This window comes from Colossoma macropomum, unplaced genomic scaffold, assembly GCF_904425465.1.
Source record: "Colossoma macropomum unplaced genomic scaffold, Colossoma_macropomum, whole genome shotgun sequence".
Classification (NCBI taxonomy): Eukaryota; Metazoa; Chordata; class Actinopteri; order Characiformes; family Serrasalmidae; genus Colossoma; species Colossoma macropomum.
Window position 1 is genome coordinate 7,375,707 of NW_023494800.1, and position 13,930 is coordinate 7,389,636.

Here is a 13,930-nt window from a genome sequence, read left to right on the forward strand (position 1 = left end):
AGGGCAAAAACTAAAGAAGCAAACATAAGACACCAAATATGTCTTGACTGACTGATTACATTTGGGGTGAGTGGAGAAACTGTAAACTTGATTTTACCAAACTATTTATATAACTATTTATTTTTTATATCATTATCCCTCCTCCACCAAACTTTACAGTTGGTACAATGCAGTCAGGCAGGTAAGGTTCTCCTGGCATTCACCAAACCCAGACTCGTCTATCAGACAGTCAGATAGAGAAGTGTGATTTGTCACTACACAGAATATGTGTCCACTGCTCCAGAGTCCAGTGGCATTGTACACCCCTACATCCCGTGCTCCAAATACGTAGTTCTTTTGCTGAAGTCACTTCCAGAGGCGATTTGGAATTCTTCAGTGAGCATAGTTACTGTGCACTTCAGCACTCGCCAGCCCCACTCTGTGAGTTTGCGTGGTCTACTGCTTCGTGGCTGAGCTGTTGTTCCTAGATTCTTCCATTTCACAATAACAGCACTTACAGTTGACAGGGGCAGATCTAGCAGGACAGAAACTTCACAAACTGACCTGTGGCGGAGGTGGCGTCCTATGCCATATTTAAAGTCGCTGAGCTCACCAGTGTGACCAATTCTACTGCCAGTGTTTGTCTATCAAAACTGCAAGGCTATGTGCTTAATTTGATCCACCTATTAGCATTGAATGTGGCTGAAACACTTGAACTCAATAATTAGGAGGGGTGGCCCAATACTTTTGTCTATATAGTGTATATGGGACACATACGGGGACACATATAAAAAGCTATTATTTCATTATTGCATTGAACTGGCAAAACATTCTCATGCATATTTAGAAAGGTTTAGTTAAAATAGGCATAAGCAGCTTTTTAAAGTATCCCAAAATACCTGAATGTACCCCAATAATTCACTTAGTCACTTAGCTATCAAGCTTTTTTCCCTTCTTTTTTCATTTAGACTTGTCCTACATGCATACTTTGTATGCACTGAGTCTTGGTGAGCATCTGGATAGTGTTTCTCAAGAATGTTCTTCTTCTGTTTGGATCTTCAGGCTTCTAAATGGCTGGTTCACGATTCCTCTGATTGTCTTCATCCGTCTTGTAGCTGATTGTCCTTTTTCTCTTTTACTTTCAACTGTTCTAAGCACAATTTTCTTTTCCAGTGAAATGGTTCTTTTCAGAATAAGCCTAAAAAATAGCTTCAGTTTGGGGCTTTGAGTGAGAGGAAAGGCTTGATTTGGTTGAGAATCCATTTGTCTGTATTCCTTGCCACATAAGATATTGTTATTATGACTGATAGCTCATCCAGTGAGATCTTACCAAATGATACTGAAGCTGTGAAAAATAATTTTATTCAGAAATTAAGGCTGATAAATCTTGCTAAACAGTTGTAGCACTAACAGCGTAACACTGACGTCTGTTCTGTTCTGTTTTTCGTCATTCAGGGTTATTGTTTTACTAAAGGGCAGTCATACTGCAGCCTTTCTGCCATTAAAAACACGGTCTTAGGTCAACTATCTGCCCCTCCAGCATCCCTTTGGCTGATTGCCTGCTCTGGACAGGCAGAGGTCAGTCAATAATTGGCATGGCCGCAAGTTGGTCATGTTTTGGCAGTTTTATCTTTGCACCAAGAAACAGACCATGGAGTCATAGAGTATTAAAAGATTTTATGTTAAAAAAACATTACAAGCTCATTATGAATGAGTCAGCCAGAATAATGACATTCCAGGTCAGTGATCAACATCCAGTACCGTAACCATGCTTTGTTGTTTGTAAAGCAGGTTTTTTTAAAAAAGATGTCTGGTAAAAATGCTAAAAAATGGCTAAAATGAATTCTCAGATCTGATTCTCAGTTCTCAATTGTTAAATTTTAATGAACAGAAAAAACTGTTAAAGAATAAGAAAAAAATACATTAAAGCAAAGTGTTAAATGCTAAAGAACATAGCAGCACTTCCAGATGACAGCTCTACATTTGTCTCCATTCTTCATTCAGTAAACATCTGACACAAACTAAAGAAGAGAAAACTTTCTAAGACCGTGAGGAAGAACCAGTGAGAGGAACCAACACTCAGTAAGAGAGACTCTGAGAGCACGAGGACGAACCACTTAGAGCAGGGGTGTCAAACTCACCCATTAAAGGGGCCATTTTAAAAAATCGCAACAAATATGTGGCCCAGAGAACACTTATGTTTTCGTTTCATTTTAAATAACATTTTGCGGGCCTTGTGTTTGACCTCTCCTCTCATCAATCAGCACAATGTTAGCCAATGTGGGTGTATTGGCAGTTAGTGCATGTTAATCTGTCCAATGATGTTGTGCTAAATAAACGAAAAAACTTACTAACATGAGGATGAAACACTGAAAGGACCCAAGACTTAACAGAGAGAACTATCTATAGGACTTGCTTGGCAGGTTCTCGCTCCCTCTCTTTCCCTCTCTGTGTTTTTTCTGGGTACTCACCTCCCAGTTCTCCTCTTTGACCTGTTTGACTCGTAGCTGGTAGACGAGTGTGATCCAGCCAGAACGAGTGTCTGCTGACCGTGGTTTGTCCCAGGAGACGCGCAGGTACGGGCCATGATCGTCCTCCAGCACCGAAACCATCACACTCTCTGGAGTGTTGGGCTGGACTGCAGGACGAGAGGAGAGAAAGGTGACTGTTATTACTGAATAAGTTCTTCAACTTTACATTATTAATTAAATGGGCACATCCAGTGGCCAGTTAATCAGAAACCCCTCCCTTGTTGCTCCACCTTGCTGGTGCACAGTTAGAGACTGTAGCTCATATGTTGATGGATGGTTTGTGTTAGCTATTCTCTAGGTCTTCATCAGTGGCCAGTTTCTGACCACAGAGCTGCTGCTGACTGGATATTTTTGGGTGGTGGTCCACTCTCCACCTAGCACTGACAATGAAGTGTGTAAAAACCCAGCAACACAACAACAGTACACACTCTACCATGTCAGTGTCACTGCTGTGTGTAGAGTGATCCACTGTGGAAGTACATGGTAGGTGTTTTGTAATAAAGTGGTCAGTGAGTGGCTGTAAAAGGTTGGTGTTTCCAATGTAGTAAAATAGTGAACAAATGTCCATTGTTCTTGTTCTTTAAGGAGACTAAAAAATATGCTAATATTGTTATACTGTATTATTATTTTATATTTGTATTTTATTTATTGCTATTAGTATTTTTAACTGTTTTTTTATGTGGCATTATTGATATTTTTAATAATCTTATTATTATAATTACAAATAATGTAGGATTATAGAAAACTTTACATAAAGTTCACTCACCTTTTTTAAATTGTGATGTGATTGTCATGACATAGGTAATAATGTAGTAATAATATAGTTATTATATAGTTATGACACTCAAAGTCATTGATGTTTTAGTAATACACTGACAACTCAGCACCTAAAATGAAAAGAAACTGCTGAATGTTTGCACACGGCAGAGCTAACGTGCTAGATAAACATTGTTTAAAGTCAAGTCAAGAAACAGACATCTAGATCATCTGTCTGATTTCTGTTCAAAAATTCCAAAAACATCCCTAAGAAACCGTGAGGACTTCTGGGAAAAACTCAGAAGGACTGAGTTACCAACAACATAATTTGCATAAAAAAGCAGTTTGGGGCTGCTGGAGCCAGATTAGAACAGTTAACACACACACACACACACACACACCCACACACATGCACACACACATACACACGCACACACACATACACACGTGCACACACACATGCACCCACACACATGCACACACACACACACACACACACACATACACATGCATGCACAGAGGGGAAAATCTGCCCAGTCCAAAATTTCATACAACATCATCTAAAATGGTTCCTTTACAGTAGAGGGCAAAAAGCTACCAACATTTAATGTAAGTTATTACAACAAGGTCTTATTACAACTAATTGTAGAGCATTTCTATCAGTCCATTCATCATGAAATGTTAACATAAAGTTTACATGTTGTAAAATATATATATATTTTATCTATACATCGCTGTTGTTGGAACAAAACCTCCACGAGGATAACTTTACGGGAGAAGGAGAAAACCCTCTTTAATTTTAATGTAAGTCAGTGGAACCAGAATTTTTCACAAATCATTTTTGGCCATTTCTTTTGGTTCATTCATCATGAAGTTTATACACAATATAAAGAGCAACAGGCATTTTCAAATGATGTCCAACACTGAAGAACGCCAAAAACAGAGATACGAGGTTTTGTTCCGACAGCAGCAACATATATATAAGCACTCCTCACAATGTAATTTTTAGTACAGCAAGCCGAGTCACTTTCCTTGACAACACTTGACCACTCTGGAGGAGCACCGCTACAACACAGGCAGGTTTATGCACAACAAAGGGGAAGTGTATGCAAAGCTGTAGGCCATTTCTGAGCCATGCCAACAATCTGATTGGTCGACACTCAGCTCATTTAACATAAAATTTATCCATGATGAGAGAGAGCAGAGTGAGCTGGCTGTTTATCAGTGGAGTGATGTATCAGTTATTAATGCATTTCGTCGTCTTTCGCCACATCATTGCATATTATCCTACATTGCTGTAAGTTATCAAAAACAAAAAGAAAGAAAGAAATTCAAACGGATCAAAAGGCAAGCCATTTTGCATGACATCACAGTTTACTCACACACACACACACACACACACACACACACACAAACACACACATTTTCTAAATCGCTTATCCTTCTGGTTCACGGGGGGGTGTGGGAGCTTATCCCAGTTGTCATTGGGCGAAAGGCAGGAAACACCCTGGACAGGTCGCCAGTCCATCGCAGGGCATCACACTTTACAGTTGTATCTTAAAATTTCAATTTAAAACATTTTCCTGCGTCCTTGTTTTTGTGCTACAGCCTCTCTTTAGGTTGAATGGGAAAAAGCTACCGCTTTAGCTGATGAGTTTGTGGGCAGAACATGGACAGGCCAATTCTTCAAGAAAATAACATAGTTAAGAGAGCGAGGAACTGTGTGAACTCATTACGACCCTCAGAGTTCAGGAACACAGAAAGAACTGATATGCATGATTCAGGGTGGATAACAACATTGGCTGGTGTTTGTGTTGTGAACAGGGGAAATGAGTTCATTCAAATTCATCTCCTCTCCTGCTGTGGGAGCAGACAGGTGGCACAGAGCTTTAATCACCGCATCAGTCACTCAGTCAGTCCACGCTAATCAACACCGCAGCAGACAGCATCAGCCAGACATCAGCATAGAGGGAGAGGGCTTATAAAATAAACGAGTCTATGGGGGTGGAAATGATGTTTCCCTATTATACGGACATGAGGGACAGACACAGGGCTCAAACCAATTCACCTAACCATGCCCCGCCCACAGAATGCATTGTTTCATAGCAACTGTTGCCAGGTCAAACAAAAGTTTTAATCCCATGAAACCTAATGGGAAATTAACCTGTCCATGCTCTGCCCACAAATAGCTGATGTCCAGGTTCTGTTTACCAGATTTAGATGGATTTGCACTTTCCTGACTGGTTTTAATGACTGGTTTAAGATACTCATATTTCTACTCATATTTCTAAATTTTTTTCCCCCTTTCCACTTATAATGTATGGTGGTTTCATGCATCAAAAGCTGTTATTCTTTTTTGCATGACTGTTTTCTGACCTCTCTTTATCTCAGAAATAAACAGGCTGTTTTTGTTACTGTGCCATTTTGAACTGACATGTCAATGTAAATAAGCTCTGTTCTGATTGGCTGCCCTGTATTGTGCCTCATAAATACCCCTTATAACCTCAGTGAGAATGGGCAGGGCTGAACTGCTGTAATCTGAACAGATGGACATACGTAGACCCAATCCCATTTTTACCACTACCCCTTGTTTTTGAGTGTCACTTTGCCCCTTGGAACTGAGTTACAAGGGGTAGTGGTTGAAATCATCCCCAACAAAATGGGACAACCCCTCAAGAACCCTACACATCATTATATATTATCCAGAGCCACTTACAATTTGATTTACACAGGTAGGTGAAGGTAGTGTTAGGAGTCTTGCCCAAGGACTCTTATTGGTGTAGTGTAGGGCCCTTGCCTGAGCAGAGATTGAACTGCAGTCAGAGGTGTTACCCACTACACTATACCAGCATCAGGTTATCTGCAGCAAATTGGAGAAATGTTAGAAAACGACGATGTCTTTAATGCATGGGAATGCTGGTGGATTGGTTTGCAGTATGTGGGATAGACTGCAAACAAGTTTTGTTGTAGTTAGCCTAGCTACACAACATGCTAGCTAGCGTGTGTCATGTTAGTGAGTTTGGATTCCTTTAACGTTTGATGGACCCATTTATGATACACACATAATATGTTTATTGATTTGTGTGTTGATTTCTCAACTTTCAAAGTTTTATTTGTCACACACATAGTCATACACGATACAACTAGCAGTCTCACAGCACTCCGTTTGGAGTGTGCCTCTGAAAAAACTCCTTTTGGAGGGCGATGTAGACCCTGGCACTTCGCCCTACACCTTTATTCTAACAATAATCGGGACACCCTACGCCAAGGAAAGAAACGGAGGGGTAGGACTAAGTGGTAAGGGGCAAGGAGTGGAATAGGACCTTAAAACAGGCTGTTTCTTTCTGAGCTTGTTTTATATGAACTTCATGGACTGGGGCCTTTACCTTAATGACGTGACTGAAATTTGGGTTTAAGCTACTCCACACACCTTGGCTGCTGTTGTGAGGAGGCACAAGCTTCACAGAACCCAGTTTTTGGTTCTAGATATCAACACCTTTAAAGGCCTGGGCCTGCCACTGGGCCTAAAGTTTTATGACACACTTCAATAACCCAAAAACAGCTCAACCAGTTTGCACTGAAGTCTTTGTAGTTACTGAATAATAAGACTTAGTATTTAAACAGCATGGGATTTTAAGGATTAAGCCAATGAAGGACATAATCCTTATAAATTACCTTGTAAATACTTGACGTAACAAGGTAGTAGGTGCAGCTCACACTAATTTAAAATGTAACGTCATATGTTAAGGCAGGAAAGTGAATCAGAAACACATCCAGGTACCAGGTAAGTTATATGGCATGCAATGAGAGCACAAAATTTTCCGAAATAAATGACAAGAATTCAGTAAAACCATAGTGGAAACTTCGCTTTTTTTTACAATCCAGATTCAGTTTCTTTGACAGATAATAGGCAGGGATATACCATGTAAGACTCTTTGTTTGTCTGCAGTCTTTTCACATCTAATCAGTATTTTTCCCCAAAATAACTGCACATTCCTATGGAGTATGTACCACATTCTGGCCCGGTTAATAGCTAGAACGTAAGGGACTGTAAAAGAGAGTGTTACCAAAACACATACATTCAATGCTTTATTCATTTCAAATGATGTTCCTTTTTAAATGCATATGAAAGATCATGCTGTTGTTGTTTAATCTCTCCATGCCTCAGAGTTACAGCAAGCATCTGTTTATAAAGCCATTGGCATATCGGTTCTTTATTGTTATTTAAAATTTCCACTTCGCTTCACAGTGAATTCCTTTAAAATGAAAGGAATTTCACATATGAAAATTTGCTGGGCTATTAGAAATAAACAGGCTGTTGCTGTTACTGCACCATAAAGGCTGATATGTGTAAAGGATTCTGATTGGCTGCTCTGTGCTATACCACATTCAAAAACTCAGGCTAAAACATGTCTTATAACTTTAGAGTGATTATTATGGCATTATAAAGGGTCAAGAAAGTACATAGTGCAGAAATCTTGCACCGAACCTTACAATTATCTAAGTATCCGTCTGTGTTTAGCAGCATCATAAACAAATAGTGTATTGGAACAAAGCTTTCTCTCAGTTTTTGTTGTTTTACATCAGTTGAAAAAGTCAGCTTAGCAGGTTTACACAGCATGCTAATGCTTCTTAATGGGTGCCATGATGCTTAACAGCCTAAAACTGCACTTTTATGAATGTGAATTGCAACTCGGAAGGACATGTAAATGGACTTTTTCCACTTGAATATCCCAAATGTCCCCGTTCCCACTTGGTCATGAAAGCAGTAGAGCTAAGCAAGGTGGCAACCCGGTGAACGTTGTTTGAATGTTACATGTTGTTCTATAAACCTGTCTGGCTCATGGTGGATGCACTGTTAATGAATTATTCAGTAACTAAAGTGAAGTCAGTATGTATGTTATGTAGATATGAGACTGTTGAAGATGTTGTAATTTAAGGGTTTGGATAAGACAGTGGAAAAGGATGGCTGCACTGCTCACCTATATAAACCACGTCCACCTCTACTGGCTCTGAAACACTTCTGCCCAAGGCGTTAGTGGCGACCACTGAGATGTTGTAGTTGACCCACAGCGATGTGTCGTTCTTGCTGAAGAAGCAGGAGTTTTCACCTGCTGTTTTATAATCTGGACACTCGTACACCGCCTCCGAACTGCAAGAAGAGCAACACACACAGTCTCAGTGAGCTGGGGTCAGGCCAACAAAAGAGTCAATGCTATGTTGAACGTTATCATTTCTGGGCTGGTAGTCTTTAGTTAGGGATTATCAGTTATAGTTTGAAGTTACATTGGTGGTGGATCATTCTCAGCAGTGCTGCTGGAGTTTTTAAACACCTCAGTGTCACTGCTGGACTGAGAATAGTCCACCAACCAAAAACATCCAGCCAACAGCGTCCTGTGGGCAGCGTCCTGTGACCACTGATGAAGGACTAGAGGATGACCAACACAAACTGTGCAGCAGCAGATGACTTTACATCTACAAGGTGGACTGACAAGGTAGGAGTGTCTAATAGAGTGGACAGTGAGTGGACACAGTGTTTAAAAACTCCAGCAGCACTGCTGTGTCTGATCCACTTGTACCAGCACAGCACACACTAACACACCACCACCACATCAGTGTTACTGCAGTGCTGACAAAGTATGCAGAGAAACAGATGGGCTACAGTCTGTAACTGTAGAACTACAAAGTGCACCTGTATAGTAAGTGGAGCTGATAAAATGGACAATGAGCATAGAAACAAGGAGGTGGTCATAATGTTACGCCTGATCGGTGTATGTACACATACAGACTGTAGTCCATTTGTTGCTCTGATTACTTTGTTACCCCCCTGTTCTTCAATGGTCAGGCATCCACAAGACCACCACAGAGCAGGTATTACTTGGGTGGTAGGTCATTCTCAGCACTGCAGTGACACTGTGGTGCGTTAGTGTGTGTTGCGCTGGCATGAGTGGATCAGACACAGAAGTGCTGCTGGAGCCCTTGGCCAAATGCATGTTTTTGTTGGTTCTAAGTAAAGCAAGTTACACACCCTCTTCCTGAATTTCAGATATTGAGTAAAAAGAAAATATGGTCTGTGCAAAATGTATGACACATTTTATACGTTAAAGCTCTGTTTGGAGCCTTGTGGCCAATAAAAAAGTGTGTAAAATCTGACAGCTCAGCAAAACACACCTGTACAGATGACAAACGACTCACATGATCTGTTTACTGTAACAACCCCAATGACTTTTCACTTCACACAAACCATTTCCACTGATTTGAATGATGGAGTGCTTAGGAGATTTTAGGAGGGGAAAAGAGAGTTACTGTAGCCTATTCTAAACAGCAACAGGGTTATCACAGTACACACAACATAACACAGAAAAAGGAAAGTGGTAGAGACCAAAAGAAAGTCTGTGTCACAAAACACAGACAGACACTTAAACATTCACCACACCTGAAAAAGAGAAAGAATAAGAAAAGTGGAGTGATAGAGACACCCCCTCTCTTTAGGTCCTAAAGCAAATGACCAGCCCTTGTTTGGTGTCTGAAATGTGCTTCTTTAGTTTTGTGCTGGAACTATGAGCTAACGTAGTAAACAAGTAATGTAAACTCATGTACACGTATTAGCATCATGCAAACGGCAGGCCTAAGTTATTTGTTTGTTAAATGATCTCAAACAGACTTGCTTATGTGGTTTCTGACACCCTATGATACTATTATCTAGAAACATAGACATAACCAGAGCTTTTTCTAATTATGAGTAGTTATTTAGGACCTTCAAGCCACCCAGGACCCCAGAAATAAGTATAACTCATTATTTTGCATTATTTGAAATATATTTCATTCATTTTATTTGTATATCAAAGTTCTTGTTCATACTTATTTACTGTTTAAAGCCGAACATATTTTTAAGCTTTCATGGCTTGCTTTAGCTTACATTAGCCCCCCATCTCCAGTGCAAAACCAAACATTTGGGGCAGTGGAGTGGGGGGGCTTTACGTAAATTTTAACTGAATTTACTGAATTCAGCTGGAAGGTGAAGAAGTGAAGAACAATACAAACAGGCAGGTCTCCTCACCCCTCAAGGCGGTAGTAGAGGGCATAGGTGGTGGGAAGACTCCCATTATCTCCAGGCTCCCACCAGCAGGTAAACGTTTCTTTCTCAGGCGAACGGCAGCTGATGACCCTCGGCCGGCCGGGAGGACTGGAACCTGCAGAGGAGGAGGAGGGTCAGCTTAGAACAGTTCAGCTTAGTAGGGTGGACTGCACAGTATTTGACCCCACACATCACGTCTATCACACCTATAACATCTATCACACTTATCTTACTTATCACAGCTCTTACACTTGTATCTGTCACATTGATGCATAGTGTTATTTCTGAGGGACAGGTAGAGTGGGAATGTCTTACTTGGATGGATGGAAGGATGGATGGACGGATGGATGGATGGATGGATGTGGCCTGTAGGGAATGTTTTAATATATATATGACTCATAATAAAATCTATAAAAAATATTCTCATACTCAAAATAAAATAATGCTGATTACATCTGTCAATACATTTCTTTGTATGTATGTATGTATATTATTATTATTATTATTATTATTATTATTTAACCCTGCTGGTGTCTCTGTTTACCGTCTGCTGGGGACAGTAAGATGAAGAAGACGCTGAGGGTCAGTAGTGGCATTGTTCCAGAGTCAAACCACCTCATGCCTGAGTCCTTCAAAGACGTCCTGCAGAGACAGATAAGAGAGGAAGAGGCTCAATAACAGTGTAAAACAAATTTTTCATTCACTTCATTTCACAGCTTTTTGAAGTTAACTCAGCTTAACCACCAGTGGGCTGCCCAGAAAACACTGAGCAAAAAGCCAGTGGGCCGCCAGCTTGGCTGTCAGTGGGCCGACAGTGGCCCGCTGTCCTCTTGCTATCTGGGTTAGGGAGCATTCCTTGCCACTGTCACCCTTGGCGACGGTCACTGAGGCTCAGACCTCATGTGCTCATGTGCTGACATTACATTACAGTCAGTTTTGGCTTTGGTCAGTTCTTCCTTCAGTTTGAATTTTTGCACAAAATAAAAAAAGAAAAAACCAAAATACTTTGTTAACTTACATTTTGAAACACTAAATGTCCCTAAACTTTTGGCAAGCAGTGTAAACGAAATCAATTTCCCTTTTTTTATTTCTAGGTCTAATGACTAATGACTAACTACTTTGATTTATAAGTCTAATGAAAAGAGTTTTCACTTAATGTATGAGCCTAATATGACATATTTTATGAAATACTGAAAATGAAACAGCAGTGTGACACTAAACAGTAGTCTGCTAAACAGTTACCAAACACCGCACTGTAAGAGGAAGGACTCAGGTAAAGTGAGTGGAACATAAAAGTCACTGTTTTGTTGCACTTTATAAAAACACAAAACAGTCTGTTGAAGTGGTTTTAACACAGGTCTGTAAAGCATCTGGCAGTTTAACTGCACTGGGTCATCAAAACGCTGAATATTGGCGGCTTTCTCATGAGAACAAACCACTGTTGAACAGAATACAGGCTGCAGTGGGACAGATTTTACAATGGCCAAACACACGGGAGAATAAAAAGTTCAGCTGTACTGCCTGTCAAAGTTTTCTTCTTTTGAAGAAAAGCAACGACATGTTCAACAAAAATTGTTTTATGGAAAATGTTGTTACAGCTGTATAACCGGCCTTACTTGTCTGTTTCACTGTTCCCTGTCATGAGTGTCCTGTCGGCATACATGTGCTGCAGACATACTCATGGAAAGATAATAATAATAATAATAATAATAATAAAAATAATGTTTATTTCTACAGCACTTTTCATGCTGGTGGCAGTTCAAAGTGCTTTACAGACAGGTGATAAAGCTTAACAGTAATAAAAGAAATTATGTATTAATTACTAAAGAGTAGTAAGAGTAGAGTATTAAATAGAGTACTAATTTAAAATCATACAAAGATGATTAAATTAAAAGGGTGGATATCAAGAGATGTACAGTTTTAATTAAACACTGAGTTAGAGATACGATTTTAGATGCTTCTTAAAAGTGAGCAGTGAACCTGACTGTCTAATAAAAGGTGAACTGAGTTCCACAGTTTAAAAGCAGAATAACTGAACGAGTCTCTCCGTGTTTTCTGTATTTTATGGATGGTATCTGCAGATCTAAGATCACGTGTTGGAACATAAACAGACATTTTATGATGTAAGTGGTGCTTTTACATCATTTAGAGCTTTACTAGTAGCAGAACTTTGAAATCTATCCTGAACAATACAGGTACACACATAAAAAAGAGGGTTCTTCAAAGGCTATTTAGTAAAGAAAATGGTTCTAGATAGAACCATGAACACTTAAAGAACCCTTTGCATGATTAAAGGTTCTTTGCATTGCTGAAGGGCTCTTCAGGTTGACAGAAATTGTGTTTTATATGATTCTGTACGGATTTTTTTTTCAAAGTGTTCTGCATAGCACAACAAATGGTTCTTCTATTCTTACAGGCTTGACATCGTAACAATAAAAGAACACTTTTGGTGTTATATAGAACCCTTTTCAAAAACGTTTTATATAGAACCATCTACAGCACATTCTCCATCGATCTGCAGAATGCTTTAGCGATGCAAAAACCTTTTAATCATGTAAAGGGTTCTTTACCTGTGAATGGTTCTATATAGAACATTTTTGAAAAGAGTTCCATATTGCACCACAAATGGTTCTTCTATTGTTACAGGCTTGACATCATAACAATAGAGCCCCTTTTTGGTGCTATATAGAGCCATCTACTGCACAGTATCCGTCAATCTGAAGAACACTTTAATGAGGCAAAAAACCAAAGGGTTCTTTTGAGTGGACCTGGTTCTACATAGAATCATTTTCTTTACTAAAGAACCCTTGAAGAACCATCTTATTTGAGAGTGCAGCCAGTGCCTTTCCCTCAATACAGGAGTGTTCTAATCTCTCTTTTTAGTCTTTGTTAGGATGCAGGCTGCTGTAGAGGATGGATTCAAGCGAGTTACTAGACATGCTACATTATTCAAGCAAGTTCAAAAACTGTGGCCAAGTGACTTAATCTGACAGATTATTTAGCACCATCAAAGCAGTCGTTTTCTATTTCTTCATTGTCATCACTGTTGGACGGTTTGCTTCTCTCAGTCACGGATTTGCTGTTTTCTATGAATAGGATGCCAAAATGTTATAATTGAGGGATTTGACTGAAAACTTGGCTTTTAATTCTCTGCAATTGGGATCTGAATGAAATGGTGAGTCTCATTTGATTCATTTTTATAGCCCTACAAACCTGGCAAATCCCAATACCCCCTCATTCCAGTCTTTTGCCTAGAGTAATGGGCTCCAGTGTGATTCCACCCCCCTCGACACACCCACCCTCCAGACCCCCAGTATTTCACCTCTGCTTGTTGACACATTGATCTCTAGTCATCTGCATAATGCTGAACAACCTTTCAAGAGACTGCAGACTGCTACTCTAAGCATGGAGGTTACATTATATTTAACATCAAATAACTCAAAATAATTGAAATAACGTCTGTGTTTATTGCTAAATGATTGTGAGGCTCACTTAATTTTGTATATCAGTGCAGTGCAGCGAATGTACAGCACCGGAGTGAGTCATTTCCTCTTTCAATCAGACATTGTGGCAAATCCATGCGAAG

General features: G+C 39.8%; 1 protein-coding gene across 1 annotated transcript in view; it reads right to left on the minus strand.

Moving 5' to 3' along the window:
• Window positions 1-13,930, minus strand: part of prlra (prolactin receptor a) — a 46,293-nt gene that overhangs the window by 11,006 nt on the left and 21,357 nt on the right. Inside the window, exons 2-6 of the mRNA XM_036587783.1 lie at window positions 10,889-10,986; window positions 10,660-10,710; window positions 10,327-10,459; window positions 8,249-8,418; window positions 2,451-2,617 (exon numbers count right to left, since the gene is read on the minus strand). Of these exons, the coding sequence (XP_036443676.1) occupies window positions 2,451-2,617; window positions 8,249-8,418; window positions 10,327-10,459; window positions 10,660-10,710; window positions 10,889-10,964 (597 nt within the window). The 5' untranslated portion in view covers window positions 10,965-10,986. The remainder of the gene's footprint in view (window positions 1-2,450; window positions 2,618-8,248; window positions 8,419-10,326; window positions 10,460-10,659; window positions 10,711-10,888; window positions 10,987-13,930) is intronic.